Here is a 17,761-nt window from a genome sequence, read left to right on the forward strand (position 1 = left end):
AAGGACCGAAGTACACGAAGCAGATTTATTTTAAAGGGGCTAGCTGCTCTGTGAGGAATGAATTGGGGGTGACAAAAGTGTAAGCTTGTGGCAGCACTAAAACAAATTCTATTGTCCTGATTTACAAGGAAGGGCTAACTATTTACTGAGCGGTGCTAATATGCTCTAAGGGCTGAAGAGGAGCAGAGTTCCTGTCTTGGTGAGGCTCACAGCACGTGGTACACTTCAGACTTTTTTTTTTTAAGATTTATTTATTTATGCATACAAGAACTGGGGCACAGGCCAGAGATGGTGGGGCTGAGAGGATCCACCAGAGTCAGAGTGGGGAACAGAACAGCCAAACTGACTGAAATACACTGCTGAGGGGAGCAGCTGACAAGACAGGAGAGGTCTGCTGTGCCATGTGGGTTTCTCTCTGGCCGGCCAAGGATCAAAAACTTGTGCTGCAGAGGCTGTGGATTGCTTCATAGTGCGGTGCTTAACCCCTTGCGCCACCACAGGGAGGCCCAGTTCAGACTTCTTAGCTGCTAAGACTGACACGGACCCTGGACACTGCCCAGTCCACCCTCCCCCAGTCTTCACCCCCAGTCCAAGCAAGAATTATTTCTTATTGCACTTATTGCAACCATGTGAGTAGGATGCCAGTTGACCTTCAGCAACAAATGCCAAGGCTTTCCTCCTCTGCCCTACCTCCTCCATGCGGGCGACAGCAAGTGAACTGACAGCCTGCGGTCGCCTCGGTGACACGCGGTAGGAAGCGCACGCCGGGCCGCACGCACATCTCCGCGCGGGTCCCAAGGCGCGCTCCGCGGCAGGGGCGGGGCCTCGGGGCGGGCTGGCCTCGGTCTTCTCTTTCTGCGCCTGCGCCAGAAACGACACGGGTTGAACTGGGATTAGGCTCACCGGAACCCCGCCCTCCCGGCTTCTGCTTCCGGGTCGGTGCCATGGCGGTGGCAAATTCAAGCCCAGTCAACCCCGTGGTGTTCTTTGATGTCAGCATTGGCGGCCAGGTGAGGTTGGGGCAGCCTCCCGGCCCTGCGCCCACGAGAAACTGCACGGAGCCCGGCAAGCAGGACTCCCCCGCTCGGGGATAACGGGCTCGGGACGCCAGAGAGTGAAATTGGACCGGAACTTAACCCACCTGCCGGGCGGGGGATGGGGGGGCGGGGAAGAGGAGGAGGAAGAGGAGCCCTGCGCATCCTCGAGCCTCCCTCCTGGAGGGACTGGACGTATAAACTGTGGAGGTGGGAGAGACCGAGGGGCACCAGGGAGGGGAGAGTCAGCCATTCTTGTTCCTCCGCTTGGTGAGGCCTTTCATGGCCTAGACTAGGTTTTCTGACGGTCTCCCGACCCTTGCAGGAGGTTGGTCGCATGAAGATCGAGCTCTTTGCAGACGTCGTGCCCAAGACGGCCGAGAACTTTAGGTAAGGAGATGCCCGCGCTCTGCCAGATTAACCCAGTCTGAGGATCTGCCTGCCCCTGCCCCTGCCCGTCCTCTCGCTAACTTTGAGATCTGATCCCTCTGGTTATTGCACCATCTGAATAGTCACCGTTTTAATTGTTCTCGTGTCGTTTTATGTTGTTAACAATCTGTATGCCTTGGTGTCTGAATATCTGACTGACCCGCTTCGTAGGTTTGCTGGCTCCACTCTCGGAGGCTAGGGGCACTCGCAGCTGTGATGTCTTGGTGACCGAATTTTCACTCTTTTTCCCTTTCAGGCAGTTCTGCACTGGAGAATTCAGGTCAGTCTCAGACTTGGTTGAGTTCACTGCTTGCTTCTGAGGGGTGTCCTGGGGCTGCAGTGAGGGGTCGGGGAACCACTGGCAGTCCTTGAATGATTTCTGGTGACACCAGTGGAAGAGAATGCCCCTACAATCTAGTCTATCTTCAGTTCATTTACCTTTATTTCGCTTCTTAGACCATCTTTAGGAGCGTCCCTTTGGCTCTGGTGTGTGGTAAACTGGAAAGGCCTGTGATTACCTGTCGTCATCCCAAGTCTCTTTGTTTTTGGTTACAGAAAAGATGGGGTTCCAATAGGATACAAAGGGAGCACCTTCCACAGGTAAGGCTTTTGGCAAGCTATTCTTGGTCTTTTACAATCACTTCCTTGGGAGAATTGCTTCTGTGAAGGAAAATAAAACCATCGGGTAATTCTTAGATTTTGAGAATATTTTTCTGAGCTCAACAGTTGATTTGAAGGTTCATTAAATGCCAAAGTGATTAATGTATTTTGAAATCAGTGTTAACTCCAATGTTAATCCAGTGTTAACTAGTCAGTGTTTCACCAAACCACGGAATCATCTCTCAGTATTTTTTGTTCTCTGTTTCAGAGTCATAAAGGATTTCATGATTCAGGGTGGAGATTTTGTTAACGTAAGTACTGTTCTTTCCTATCAAAGACCTATACATTTGTTTTTCCTTGTTATTGCTGCTTCTGTTATTTTATTATAAGGACCCAGTCTTATGATTTGAGAACAACAGCAAGTTTGAAGTGGGGAGGAGATGGAAATGGGGATGTCGTTGCTGAGGGGAGCAGCAGGCAAGACAGGAGAAGTCTGCTGCACCATGTGGGTTAGCTCCCTGGCTGGGGATCAAACTCCTGCTGTAGCAGCTGACCATAGCTTCATTGTGCTGAGACTTAACCCCTTGAGCCACCAGGGAGGCCCCCAAAATCACCTTTTTTAAAAAAAAAAAATCTCACCTCTAATAGAATGTACTATTAGCACTTTAGTTTACATCTATCAGTTTTATCTTTCCTTATATATGTATGTACATAAAATTTTTAATAGACTTAAGATCCCAAAATATTTTTTGTCCTTAATCATTGTCTACATTTTCCCTGGCATTAAGGTTTCTAATGAAACATGCTCTAATAGCTACCCAGTCCAAATTTCATTATGAATAGGCAATTAATTTATTTGATCAGCTAAATTGTTAAAGATTTAAGTTGCTTTCTTTTGTTTGTTCTGAATAATTAAGTTTGTCATTTCCCTACTCTGGCTTCTGGAGTGCTATAGATAGTGTTAGTATTGAGAATGATGTGGTAACTGATCTGTTCCCTAGGTTTACTGGAAATGAACTTGTTTGCTCTTCCTCCTGCATTTTTGTAGGTGGACTTAAAGATAAAATAGCTCACATTTATGTCATGCTATATTGATTATAAAGTGCTTTTTTAAAATTTTTTTAAAGATTTTTTATTTATACAATAGTTGGGGTACAGGCCAGAGATGCGGGAGGGTGAGAAGATTCACCAGTGACAGAGTGGGGAGAAGAACAGGCAGACGGGCCGAAAGCACTGCTGAGGGGAGCAGCAGGCGCAACAGGAGAGGTCTGCCGCGCCATGTAGGAATCTCCTGGCCGCTGGGAATCGAACCCGTGCTGCAGAGGCTGCGGACAGCTTCACAGCTCTGTGCTCAACCATTGCGCCACCAGAGAGGCCTGCCTTTATTCTCATATTGATCCCCTTTGGTAGTTTTTACCCCAGTCTTGATTCTGTACCAGGTCTGTGTTTCCTTTTCTACCATGCACCCAGTTTTTTTTTTTTTTTTTTTTTTTTTTTTTTAATCTGACTGGGAGAGAGTGATCCTTTGGCCCCCCTCTAAAGATTATCCTTACACCTCAGGGTCTCTATTTGAAATACTGCAAATATGATATTGGTCAAGTTGCTTTATTACCCTGACTTAATTAAGCTCATGTGAAAAATGAGGAAGATAATAATGCTCATTCCACAGGAATGTTGGAAGAGCAAAAAGATAATGCAAATAAAGCTAGGTTAAGCCAAATTTGGAAATTTAAGATAGGGTATTTTGTGGAACCCAAAGGAAGAAGTAGAACAACCGAAAAGATGCATAGAACCAGTGCCGTCCTTTCTGTGTTTCTGTAGTGCTCGCTACACACCCGTGTTCTCTTTCTGTCCTCCAGTCTGCCTTGCAAAAGATAGTTACCTCCAGCTTCCAGGTTTAGTCAATACAAGTTCATCTTCAGAGAGTATCTAACCCTCTTCACAATCACCAGAGAAGGAATTCTAGTTTGCTCTTCGTGAACTAGTTGTCCTCCCCTGGACAGCTTTGTCCAGGAGGGTGATACCTAAGAACCACTCATACTCATAGCGTGGGGAGAGTGGACAGTTGTTAGTTAAGTGGGTGCTTGTATATAATTTGCCGGCTTCAGAGTCTTCGTATGGCAAGGATAATATATGAGGTCATTGTACTGTTGTTCCTTATTTTGCCTGTGTCTAAACATGTTCTTTTTCTCCAGGGTTCAGGGCACCCAGTACTTGCTCACACTCTTCTTTTTACTTAGGGAGATGGTACCGGAGTTGCCAGTATTTACCGGGGGCCATTTGCAGATGAAAATTTTAAACTCAGACACTCAGCTCCAGGCCTTCTTTCCATGGTAAGTGAGAACTCAGTCGCAGTTTGGGGTTAGATTTATAGCCAGCTGATGCCTGGGCGCCTCTTGAGGGCCAGTGCTGTTTCTTGGGATGGATGCAGTGCTTGGCCTAGCACTCACCTCTACCATGCTTACTTGGGCAAAGCCAGAAAGAAGACTTAACTGGGTAATACTAGCAAGGCAAAAAAGGTACAAGCCAGCTTGGGGAAGTGCAGGTAAGGGATGCAGATGTGGTTTCTAGAATCGTTACCATTAGTATCAGAACCCTTCTAGGTACATACCACTATGCTAGCATTTAAGAAAGAGCTAAAAAAAATGGAAGGTAGCCTCAGAGTGTCTGTTCCCCTCAGACTGACATTGGTTAGGTTGTGCTGTCCCATTCCTGGTAACTTAATTGTTTTTGTTCTTATCCTCCACTAAGTCATAAATTCCTCAAGGGCAGGGAGCAGGTTTCATTGATCTCCAGATCTTACTACCTAACACAGAAAAGTACTGGGCGGATGTTGCTGAGTGAATAAAAGATAATCAGAATAATGGGTAATATTTATTGAGCATTTACTCAGCAAGCACCTTGTGTTCATTCACTTTAATATCTTAACAACCTTTAAGATAGGTACACATGAGGAGACTGAGGTACAGATGACACAAAACTGAGGCACAGAGAGGTTATGTGACTAAACCAAGGCCTATGTAGTATCGATGGCAGAGCTATTAAAGTTGTCCTGTAGCAATACTAGAAAGCTGTCTGGCTCCAGAGTGTATTCTCGTAACCAGTAAACTAGTAGGGAAACATGGTGTAGAACTAATTTCCTGCCTTCTTGCTGATTACCCTCTTCTGCATTGAGCATACATTGAGCAGCTAGATAGATTAGATGGGTAGAAGGGATGCATTGGGATCCTGAGAACTCTATTTGTCCTTCCAAAGTTGGGCTTCCTGATGTTACTTTGGAAGTAGGCAAAGGCCTGCTTTGGCTCAGGCAGTCCCTTATTTTCACATATGAAATGTTCCTGAGTACATGTACAAAACTAAAATAGTCTCATCTTATACTAGGGATTTCTAAAGTATAAAACCTAATGAGCTCACCCTAGACAGCATCAATAATGTATCTCATACATTTTTATTTTTATTCCTTCACTATTGGACGCAGAAGCAACCAATTTAAATCTACCAATTAAGGCTAGTGGTAATCTGAATTGAACATGGTACACATGATACACATCATTGTTATGATACACTACTGATTAAGGCTAGTGGTGATAGTTTCTGGTTTTGCTTCAGTAGATTAATTTTATGAGACCTGTGCTTTTGTTTTCTACTCATTTTTTTCCCGAAAATAAGGAAAGTATACAATGCATTATCCACAATACATTATACACAAACACTGTTGGCTGTGCTGCTGAAACTTTGGGTTGGTTGATAGACAAAAAATCTGGATTTAGCATATTAAAGGCAGTTTGGGAATGTCAATGTATAATGAACAGAAGTAGACTTCCTAAGAAAGTCAAATGTCTCTCTGTATCTTCTGCATTGTTATCATAGCTTGTTCTATTATAATGCATTATTAAGTGTAATGATGTAAAAATAATTTCAAAGGAGGGAAAGAAGGGATATAACTATATTTTCAGATACTCAATTGGAAATAATTTTTCCTGCAAAATTCACTAATAAAGGATTTGAGGTGTAGCTGTTGAAACCAAACACCATTGATTAAATATAACCTTTTTTCTTGTAAATTCTTAAATTTAAAAAAAAATTAGTACTTTAACTTAAGGATACGTTTTTATTCCTGCACATGTGTACATGTTCCATTCAGTAGCCACTGACCCACCATGCTGACCCTTTCTACTTCCCTCCCCATCCTTTTCCCCCTCCCCACCTACTTTCCTCTGGTAACCTGTAAATTTTTTCACTAAGTCCAAGATTTGTCTTTGCTGTGTCTTGTCAGTTTATGCTTTTTGGTTATTTATATTCCACATATGTGTGAAACCATCTGATTTATTTCACTTAATACAATCACTTCAAGTTCCAACTATTTTTTCTTAAAAATTTGTTATTGCCATTGTTATGGTACAATACAAAGCCATTCAGACAAAACAGCTTTTGGTATAGGCAACAGACCTTTTCTCCCCTGGTAACTAACTATAACCCAGCTATAACTAGTATTGGACCAAACAGCAAATCAGGTCCCATAAACAGTTATTTCAATTATAAAAATTCATACTGTAGGGGAAATGTACATTTATTCAAGGATCTGGTTCCTTGAAGGCAGAGATTATGTGTCTTCTTTATCTGTGTCCTTCAGGCCTAGCTTAGGCCCTGGCTCAGTAGATGTTCAGTCAAGTTTGCTGGTAGAAAATTTGGAGAGTCTTTCAGGAATCTTGCCCTCCAGCTAGGAGAATTCACTGAAGGTATATTTGTTTTCCACCAGGCAAACAGTGGTCCCAGTACAAATGGCTGCCAGTTCTTCATCACCTGTTCCAAGTGTGATTGGCTAGATGGGAAACATGTAGTGTTTGGTGAGTCCTACTCTGTCCCATAGTCCAGGCTCCATTTACCCCATGGGACTTCAGAAGAGCCAGAGTCCCATACCAAGAATGCTGGGCTTGTGTACTGCACTGGGCAGTGGTGGGGAGGGTGGAAGTGGTGTTCAGGAACTAGAGGAAATGATGGCAGGGGCCACTGACCTCACAGTGGGGAGACACAGTCTAGAGCAGCGCAACCACTTGGGTGATATGTTTGAGGGGAACACCCAGACAGAAACACTTAAGAAATGCCTCCCACAGGCAGCATGGTACTGTGGTACTTTGCAATCTCCCAACCTAGGTTTGAACCCTAACTTTGTAACTGCCTGTGACCTCCACTTATGTTAGTATGAGGTTCAAATGAACTAATGGCAATGGATGGACAGTGGAAACTAGAACATGTTATGCAAGTGAGCATAGTAAAATCCAGCACATATGCTTTCTACAGGAAAAATCATCGATGGACTTCTGGTTATGAGAAAGATTGAGGTGAGTCCGTTCTGTTGCCATTCTGGTCTAGTACTACCTAACTGTTGTCAGCTAGAAAATGGTGAGTTCGGCCCAGTCTTTATTGCCTCTAGTGACATGAAAAGAGAGGAGAGTCCTCATGCCTCCCATGTTTTCTTGGCCCATAAGCAACCTCTCTAGCACACCAAGGTTGATTTCTGTTGTCCTTTTCCTACTTGATAAAATCCGATTCAGCATTGCTTTCAGGATCCTATGTGATCTGGTCCCTGCCACTGCTTCCTCTGTGTTCCTGTCATATCAGGTTACTGTCTCTTCTCTAAATATGCCATATATGTCCCTGCTTCTGCCTTCCTCCTACCTCTGAGCCTTTCTTTGCTCATGCTCTTTCCTCCTTTTCCTCTTTTTCCTTTCTTTTCCTCCTGATGGGCTCTCACTCATCCTTCTATTACTAGCTCAAACTCCCTTCTGCTATAGATCCCTCCCTAACCTCTAAACAGCAGTTGAATTGCTTCCTCTGCCCTGCACACTGTCTTATAACTTTTTACATTGTTACATATCATAGATTTGATAGTGCTTACGTGTACATTTTCTCTTTGATCTACATTGTATGCTTTACCTTTTTGCTAGGGCAGACCATTATCATAGAAGTCTCTGAGTCCGTAGTCTTTAGCAAAGGGCCGGCGGGAGTAAGTACATGAGTGTCTTTGAATGAGTCTCCACTGTGCCTTCTCTCCTAGAATGTTCCTACGGGCCCCAACAATAAGCCTAAGCTGCCTGTGGTGATCTCACAGTGTGGAGAGATGTAGTCCAGAGCAAGACTGAAACAGGTACGTTGGCATCTGACATTGGAGACTGAGCCTCTTTCATCTGTCAAATACCTGTCTCCTAGGATCCTTGTAAGGATCAAAACAGAAAGGTTTACTTAGGGAACTCTACTCTTCTACTACTTTGTAGTTTACAAAGTATCACCCTGAAAACCATTAGGCAGTTTCTGACAGCACTCTTAGACTGTGGTATGTTGAGTAGTCCACTGGAAAGACCTGACTCCAGGCCTGGGTGGCTCCCTCCTGTGACCAGCCTGAGGCAGCAGGAGACACCCTGGCCCTTCTCATTAGAACCAATGTGGCAATTTCAAGCCCTGGTTTTGTATCTGCCAGCCCCACAGGTGAATGTGACACCTTTCTCAGCCTACATATGGTCACTTTCTACCCATACTGCTTGCTTTGTGCTGGACATCTTGTTAGGTATGGGAGGGGAAGGGGACAAAGAATTGAAAGATTCCCTATACCTTTCAGGAACTTTTGGGAAAAGATAAAAACATTCTCAGAGGTGATCACTAGTAAAAGGAATGACATTACTAAGTCTTATAAGAGTACAAAGGAGTGGCGGTGGTGTTTTGCCATCCTTCTGTCCATCCTGCCTTCCTTCCCTCCAAGTTAGAAGAATATTACATTGAACACCCACCTTCAATGCACTAATTGTATCACAGTGTACTATAGTGTACTACAATTGACCTACATTCACCATCGATTAACACTTACCATTTGGATTTGACATTTCCTTTTTCTTTCCCTTCTTTCCTCTTCTCCCATTTGTATTCCCTCTCTTTACTCCTACTCCCCTCTCTCCCTCCCCACCCGCCTTCCTTTCTTTTTCTTCCTTCTTTCCCATTTGAAAGCTGAAGACTTCTTGGTACTTTACCCAAAATATTTCAGCAAACAACTCCTAAGAATAACCACAATGATAATATCAAATATACATATTCAGATTTCCCCAGTTGTCTACAAAGTAACTTTTATGTCTGTCAAAAAAATGTTCCAGTCATGGTTTACATTCTTCATTTGGTTGTTCATATTTAATTATAAAAGTAATATAATCTGGGCCTCCCCGGTGGCGCAGCGGTTGAGCGCTGGGTTGCAAAGCTGCCCGCCGCCTCTGCAGCGCCGGTTCGATCCCCGGCTGCTCCCCGGCCACCAGAGGAGGGTCCCACATGGCGCGCAGACCTCTCTTGCCGCCCGCTGCTCCCCTCAGCAGTGTACTTCGGTCCTTCTGCCTGCTCTGCTCCCCGCTCTGGCTCTGGTGAATTCTCTCACCCTCCCGCGCTTCTGACTATACCCAGTGCTTGTATAAATAAATAAATAAATAAAATCTTTAAAAAAAAAAAAGTAATATAATCTGTAAAAAAATTTTTTTAAGATTTATTTATTTATGCATACAAGAGCTGGGCTACAGGCCAGAGATGCACGGGGTGAGAGGATTCACCAGAGACAGAGTGGGGAGCAGAACAGGCAGATTAACTGAAATACACTGCTGAGGGGAGCAGCAGGCAAGATAGGAGAGGTCTGCTGCGCCATGTGGGTGTTTCTCCCTGTCCGGCCGGGGATCCAACTCGTGCTGCAGAGGCTGCATATTGCTTCATAGTGGGGTGCTTAACCCCTTCTGCCACCTGGGAGGCCCCTAATCTGTAAAATTTTTACATAAAACTGTTAAAATGAAAATCCTACCTATTCCCCCCCACCTCCAATTCTACTCCTCTCAGATACCCCTTTATCAGTTTGAGGTATTTCTCAGGGTCTTTCTTTGCCTATTTAGTTTTGAGAGACTTTCTGTTTTTCCTAAATGGCATCACATTATAGTTCTCATAACTTGGCATTGTATTTTGAAGACTTCCTTCTACATTTATATAAAACTACCTTATACTAGAAGCAAAACTGGGGCCTCCCTGGTGGCCTGGATTGAGTCTCAGCTCTATCACCAGTGTGGCCTGAGTTGGATCCCCGGCCAGCAAGCTAACCCACGTGGCGCAGCAGACCACTCCTGCCTTGCCTGCTGCTCCCCTCAGCAGTGTATTTCAGTCAATTGGTCTGTTTTGCTCCCCACTCTGTCTCTGGTGAATCCTCTCACCCCCTGCACCTCTGGCCTACACCCCAGTTCTTCTATGCAAAAAACCCCACAAAAACTAAAAGCAAAACTGATACAATAATCTATAAGATGTTTGTAGCATATAGTGTATTTTGCCTTTCTCTTGGTGGTTTGAATAAACAGCATGAGTCTTCATTCTTTATTTTGTATGATGATCACTGTTTTCCCCAGAACATTTTTTTAATTACATTTATTGCAGTAATGCTAGATTACAACACTGTATATGTTTTAAGGGTATCAGTTCACACCTCTGCAAATATATGTTACCACACCACACCTGCCAGGAAGGCCCTAATAATCTCCCACAATAGCACCACTGCACCCACCCCCCCCCCCCATAGCTTCCACCCTCCCCTTTTGGTAGCGGATTATCTCTAATTGATTTTTTAGTGCAGTCTTTAGGATTTTTTTTATGTTTGTTATCATGTCATCTGAAAATAGTGAGTTTTACTTTTTCCTTTCCAAGTTGGATTCCTTTTATTTTTTCCTCTTGGCCTAATTGCTGTAGAGGGGATTTTCAATACTCCGTTGAGTAGCGGTGGTGAGAGTGGGCATCCTTGTCCTGTATCTGATCTTAGAGGAAAAGTTTTCAGTGTTTACCATTGTGTGCCATGTTAGCTGTGGGCGTGTTGTGTATGGTCTTTATAGTGTTGTTCAGGACATATTTTAAAAAATTGTCAAGTATTGTTTATCCTAACTTAGGTGATATCCTTTGTTAAACAAGATATTAACAAATTTAATTTCTTTAACAAGTTGAAACCTGGACTTTGAGGAAGTCAAAATCATCAGTCTTTTCCCTTACACCTTTTGCATTTTGTCTTCTTTAAGAAGTCTGCACTACCCCAGATCATATTATTTTCTGTATCTTTTTCTAATATTTGTATAGTTTTATTTGTGTACTGATAATCATCCAGAATTTGTTTTTCTGCCTTTTTTCCCAAGTGGAGGTCTAGCCAAACAGACCATCTTAATGACTGTCCACACCTCTATCTGTGACTGACTTTGTGTTCACAGCATATGGCAATTACAGGCATCCGGTAAAATGTTTTAAGTTAATAGTAAGGGAGAATGTCAGGCATTTTAGGCAGGGAACTGGTGTGAGCAAATGCTGAGGCAGGAATGCACAAGTGTGTGCTGGAAGCTGTACATAAGCCTCTCCTGTCCAGCCACGTGGTCCCTTGGGCCCACTTGACACCCTGAACTTTCCTCTTTGCTAATGCTCAGCACCCCTAGGGCTTCTTCTGTGCGTCCCTTTCAGTACTGCTTGACATCACCTCCCTCTCCCACTCATTTTGTTACTGAAAAAGAATTGAACTCATACGTTCTTTCCCTTCTAATGACTGACCACTGCAGGATAAAAGATAAAAAGAGTAAGGTTTTAAAATTCTTTATATTTGGGGCTGCTTTTTGGTATTTTTCTGAGTTCCTTTCAGAAAGTTATTGGAAATCCTTGCTGGGAGTTTGATTTTCTTTTTTTTTTTTTTTTTTTTCTTTTTTTTTTTAATTTATTTATTTATTTTTTATAGAGGCGTGCTTTATTTGTTTGTTTGTTTGTTTTGTTTATACATGCACTGGGTACAGTCAGAAGCGCGGGAGGGTGAGACAATTCACCAGAGCCAGAGCAGGGAGCAGAGCAGGCAGAAGGACCGAACGAAGTACACTGCTGAGGGGAGCAGTGGGCGGCAGGAGAGGTCTGCGCGCCATGTGGGACCCTCCTCCGGTGGCCGGGGAGCAGCCAGGGATCGAACCGGCGCCGCAGAGGCCGCGGGCAGCTTCGCAACCCAGCGCTCAACTGCTGCACCACCGGGGAGGCCCCGGGAGTTTGATTTTCAAGGGTGGCGATCATCAACCCCTCCCCTTCTCACCCTCAATTAGTAAAGGTCATGTAAACCTTTGTCCCCACGAAAGTCCCTCTTTTAAATCTGCAACCAAAGCAGAACAAATTCCACAGGGGTCATTTGACATTCCAGAGGCCTCTGAACGAGAATTGTTCCATAGACAGTTCTTTCTGTGATGCAGGAAATGTGTACCTGTGGTAGCTTCCAGCCACATGTGGCAGTTGACCACTTGAAATGTAGATGGTGTGACTAAAGGATTGAATTTAAAATTTTTTTATTAGTATTTCCATTCATTTTATGTTGAATTTATTCCTGGGCCATAGGTTTTTCTTTCTTCAGTTTCTTCTGGGATAGCCTTTTCTTCTGTGCAGCTGCCTCTTCCGGTTTAGGAACATCAGCTCTTTTTCAATAAAGATCCTCTCCATGTAGGACGGAGAGCTCATGTGTGGGTGTATCCGACCACTAGCTCTTAAGTTATACCTCGCATCTGGGGGGCTTTGTTCACCTCTGTGCGCTCAATGACCAGAGAATCTACATCTAAACCCTTAAGTTCAGCATTACTCTTTGCTTTAAGCAGTAAAAATTCAGCAGTCTGCCACCTCCTGTATCTGCCTCCAGCCCCCCTATTTGGCCTGGGCACACCTACCAACTCCACCACTGTAACAATGGGATGGAATGCACCGCTTTGGTAGCAACAGCCTTCAAATACTTCCGATATTTGTACTCTTGATAGCCTGGACAGTTTCACAAGAGTTCATAAAATGATCATGAAGATTTGAATCCCTTGGTTTGCATGACTCTGTAGGGTTTTCTGGGTCAAGCAATTTTTAGAGCTCACCAAAGGCAGCTTATGGGAAGAGCTCAATTTTAATTAAATTTAAGAGCCACATATGGTACCTTCAATTCGGTCTCAGAATTGAATCTCTTTTAGTTAACACTTAGGGATAATATGAAAAAAAAAAATATGTAGGGGCTATTATGGTTTATTAAACACTTTTTTGTGCTTGGCTATTGAGCTAAGTACTTTAATCTCATTTAACTACCAAAAGTCCCTATCATATGTGTTAGGGAATCTAGGTGGCAATCTGACCTGAAGGAATTCCACAGATGGGTGCTCCACTTTGGGTTTCTGAGTAATGTGATTTGAGAAAAACTAAGAAATAGAAGAGATTAATTCCCTAAGAGCAGGGCATCATTCAGTGATCTTTCTTCCCAGCTATAAAGTTATAAGCATCACAAATTCATATAGAAGTGTTTCAGATCCCGCTAGTGTTTGGGGCAGAATATGGTTGACGGCCACTATAGATGATGTTTTCAAGCCCTATTCTATAGTAGTTCTCAAAATCTTATTTATTTATTTATTTATTTTTTTATTTATTTATGCAAGAACCGGGGTACAGGCCAGATGCACAGGAGGGTGAGAGGATTCACCAGAGACAGAGAGGGGAACAGAACAGGCAGACTGATGAAATACACTGCTGAGGGGAGCAGCGGGCATGACAGGAGAAGTCTGCTGTGCCATGTGGGACCCTCACCGGCCAGCCGGGATCAAACCCGCGCTGCAGAGGCTGAGGACAACTTCACAGCTGGTGCTCAACTGCCTGTGCCATCAGGGGAGGCCCAGTTCTCAAATTTTAATATGCATTTGAATCACCAGGAGATCTTTTAAAATCAGTGGGTCTGGATGAGACCTGAGATTTTGCATTTCTAACCAACTGTCCAAGTAATGCTAATGTTCACTTTGAATAGCAAGGCTACAGGGGAACAACAGAAAATGTCTTTTAATTGATAACCTGCCATAGCCCAATCCAAAAAGATCCAGGAGGAGATAAACTCTTGGTGGACAATAGTCGAGAAGGAATCTGCTGCATGCATTGAAGATATTACCTCATGATGCATTTGGGGCCTGTGCCCAAGCACTGGAAATATAATCAGATAGGAAGGAGGTAGAAGATTAGTGGGGCCACTTCATCAACTATACCTCCATATGAATGAAGCATTTCCTTCCAGAATTCTTGTATTTTTGTCTTAAGTCCTGATTTTGGTTTTAATGAAAATGAAGTTTTCTGTGTAGCTCTAGATGTAGAAACTTTGGTTTTATCTCAGAGAGTTGTGTGAAAGCTTTCTATGGTGAATTTAATTAGGTTTACATAGGCAAACCTTGGCCTTCAAGATTCTCCTGCCATAGTCTGAACAGGGTTCTTTGCTGGTGGAACCTCTGTTTGAAGGCCCGAGGATCTCTTGGAAAAGTCAGGGGGATGAACTTGGCCAGTTTGAATTGCTGCTCTCCTCCCTGTGATCCCCATACCCGGTATCAGTATCAGGCAGTGGAGAACTTTCTTTAAGCCATAGTTTACCAAATTCCCCTAAAGATAAGAATCACTTGGGAGCATTTATTAACCTTACTAATTCTCAGATTCCTCCTCTGGAGATTGACTGAGTGAGTTTAAGATAGGACCGAGGGTGCTGTGCTTGTAACAAGCATCTCAGATGGTTCTTATCAGAAAAAATGTGGGCAACACAGCTTTAGGTGGTACTGTGATGAATATCTTTTATTTTAATATTTGCATCTTAGGAGAAAATATATAATTAGCACAACACACTTTCACACTTATTATAGCTTACAATGAGGCATTATTGAATTTCAATAATTAGGTTAAGAAACTAATTATACCTGTGGGTGTTAGGGTAATAGCTGTGAAGATGCTATTCAAATGACTGAGGTTTAACAAACACTATCCCCTCTCTGGGATTACCTGCAGATTTGAGACATCTCTATAGAGGAAGATTATGAGAGACCTGGTAGCACGTGAGCTGGTCCTTCAGTCATCCTATACCTAAGCGCTAATTAATTAAGAGGGAGCCCTGCTACTATGAGGTTACAAATTTGAAAAGTACCTGTATTCAAGGAACTCATGGTGTCTAGAAGACACAATTACACTGGCATAATGGATTAGGCTGGATGTTTTAGGACAAGCTAAGAATCCCTGTGCCTGGGGAAGTGGTTGGGAGAGCTGCATAAGAGATGATGCTTCAGGGCCTTCCTGGTGGCGCAGGGGTTAAAGACAGCGCTATGAAGCCATCGCCAGCCACTGCAGCATGAGTTCGATCCCTGGCTGGCCAGGGAGCAACCCACATGGCGCAACAGACCTCTCCTGCCTCCCCTGCTGCCCTCAGCAGTGTATTTCAGTAGATCTGCCTGTTCTGCTCCCCACTCTCTCTGGTGAATCCTCTCACCACCCACACCTCTGGCTTATACCCCAGTTCTTATATACATAAGTAAATAAATCTTCTAAAAAAAGAGAGAGAGATGATACTTCAGCTGAGTACTCAAGAGAATAGACTTGTCAGATAGCTGATGCTGGGGAGGGCTTTCCAAGCAAAGGGAACAGCATGAGCAAAGGCATAAAAACAAGAAACCACAGAAAGTGTAAGGGAAACTGCCAGTAATTCAATATGGCCAAAGCAGGCCATATTGAAAAGCAAATAGTAAGAGATGAGACTGGAGGATGCCAGGGCCAGTTGCGGGAACCAGTGCAGACTGAGGAACTCATGTTATCCTGAGGGTGGGGGTGAGCTTCAGGCAGTTGTACTTTTTTTTTTTTTTCAGAGAGAGTCCATTTTGTTCCTGAGAGTCTCAAAAGGGGATCAGACCCTCCAGAAAGAACCAGGCCGGTACGAGGCACTGGAGGATTTTGAGCAGAATACTGGGATTGAATTTTCTTATTCAGAAGGTGATTCTGGCAGCACTGTGGATGATGAGCCGGAGGCCAGTGAGGAAAGCATGTCCGCTGTAGCAGTCCAGGCAAGAGAAAAGAGACTCTACATGAAAATATGGGTCTAGAGAGCTCTAGAGATTTGACGCAAATATTTGTGTGCCTGCTGGGTGTGTGACACTGTTCCCCGCCCTGATAGTCAGAAACCCTGCCCAGTAAAAAGAGGTAGAAGGGGATAATGTCTGGCTCTGTTCCAGTCCAACCCAGTGCAAAGGCAAAGCTCCCAACTTGCAATCAGGTCTCACACACAGTGAGGAACTTTATACTATTGGTCTTTGAGAGAGATAGGTCTAAGATCTCAAAGTTAAATTAAGTGAAAGTCCAGATGCCTGATGCCATTTATTTTGAATAACTATTTTAGGAATTCCTGTAGTGATAGTATAGCCAACTGTTACTAACAGTTACCTTCATGGAATAGACACAGCAAAGAGACTTTTTTGCAGTTTATACTGTCCTACATGTGCTTGAATTTTCTACATTGAGTCAGTATCTTAGAGTGGGTGTGCATACTGTATATATGTAGTTTTAGCTAATCCTAGTTCGTCCCAGATCCTCCCAGGAGCATCTTGCTTCTCCTCTTCCTGGTCTAAGCAAATTCAGCGTTCCCTTCCTAGGTGCTCCCAAAGTGCTTGGTATCCCTCTATTAAACATTTAACACAGTCTATCACAAATGTGTTCGTCTGGCTTTTTCTAGACGGAGGCAGGACCCCCTGGAGGCAGGGACCGTGCTGACTATGTGCCTGTAATTCAGAAAGTACATTTACACGTTTTCATACATTCTGTTTAAGGGCCCAGAGTAAACATCTGTCTGAACCTGCAATATGACACCAGGACTCAAGTCCTTTGAAGAAGGGGTGTGGTCACGTTAAGGGGAGGGGGACAGTAGTATCTGAGTATATGCACCCTGCTCTTTCAATACAGCTAACTCCAAGGCCATAAACAGAGGGTGTGGGCTTTCCTTTCTCTATAAACCTGAGACCAAAATGTACAAGGAAGGAGGATTGCTCTTTGTTCTAGAACTCCACAGGAAGCCATTAAGGTCTGGCCAAAAGGAGTCAGGCTTTGGAGCCAAGTAGACCAGGAAGTCCCATCACTGTCAAAACAGTAAGCCTCTTGGGACCCTAGTTTTCTCCTTTGCTTAATTACAGACAATACATACTGCACAAGAGTGGTGAATTGTAAATAATAAATGAGATAGTATGCTTGCCTATAAAATGTTAGTTTATTTTTTCTTGGTTCTTGTGTAATTTATCTCAAGTTTGGGGAACCAGAAGTTTGACCAATGGCAAAAATCAGACTGGTTCTTCTCTTGGGAAAAGAGGATTAGAAATGTGGAGGATAGCTGGGAGCATGGTTTCTCCTGGAATGTCTGGGTTCCCCTGAGCTGCTTCTCCATCCCTCACTGATATCCATGTCTCTGCCATTATAGGCTTTCCCTTGTTCTGGGTGATGTCTTAAGATAATCTGGATTGGCCCCTGTGTTTGCTTCCCTGCCTGCTGCTGCCTTTTTGATCAAGAGACCTTGGAAGTATCACAGATTCAGATCCCGAAATTTTCTGTTTGTTTCCAACTGTAAATAAAGTTTTTGGTTTTTTGGTATGTGTGTTGTTTTTAAATGGTAGTGATGATAGCCCATATCCTCATCTGGGGCCGGCTCTCCCCAGAGGCCAGCATGGACCAGAGCCCAGCCCTGCTATGTATAGCTGACGCCTCAGATTTGTAACCAGTTGTAGCGGTCCCCTCCTGGGTTCCAACTGATTGGGCAAAGAAGGCAAAGCCCCAGGGCCTTATGAGCACGATTTATTCCAAGGATGTTCTAAGTAGGTTCAATTTGGCTATTT

General features: G+C 43.8%; 1 protein-coding gene and 1 pseudogene across 2 annotated transcripts; one reads left to right on the forward strand and one right to left on the reverse strand.

The window, feature by feature from the left end:
• Positions 1–944: 944 nt before the first annotated feature.
• PPIH (peptidylprolyl isomerase H) lies at positions 945–17,431 on the forward strand (the record flags this gene model as incomplete). Its single annotated transcript, XM_084242178.1, has 10 exons — positions 945–1,010; positions 1,360–1,424; positions 1,720–1,743; positions 2,019–2,063; positions 2,332–2,374; positions 4,304–4,396; positions 6,823–6,910; positions 7,365–7,405; positions 8,122–8,211; positions 17,350–17,431. 9 exons carry the CDS (start codon positions 945–947, stop codon positions 8,188–8,190), a joined length of 534 nt encoding a protein of 177 aa, XP_084098304.1. The 3' UTR covers positions 8,191–8,211; positions 17,350–17,431.
• LOC311176629 (large ribosomal subunit protein uL22-like) lies at positions 12,451–12,965 on the reverse strand (annotated as a pseudogene). Its single transcript has one exon. The product of its transcript is annotated as a large ribosomal subunit protein uL22-like (transcript).
• Positions 17,432–17,761: the final 330 nt, after the last annotated feature.

Source organism: Talpa europaea (genome assembly GCF_964194135.1).
Source record: "Talpa europaea genome assembly, chromosome: 9".
Classification (NCBI taxonomy): Eukaryota; Metazoa; Chordata; class Mammalia; order Eulipotyphla; family Talpidae; genus Talpa; species Talpa europaea.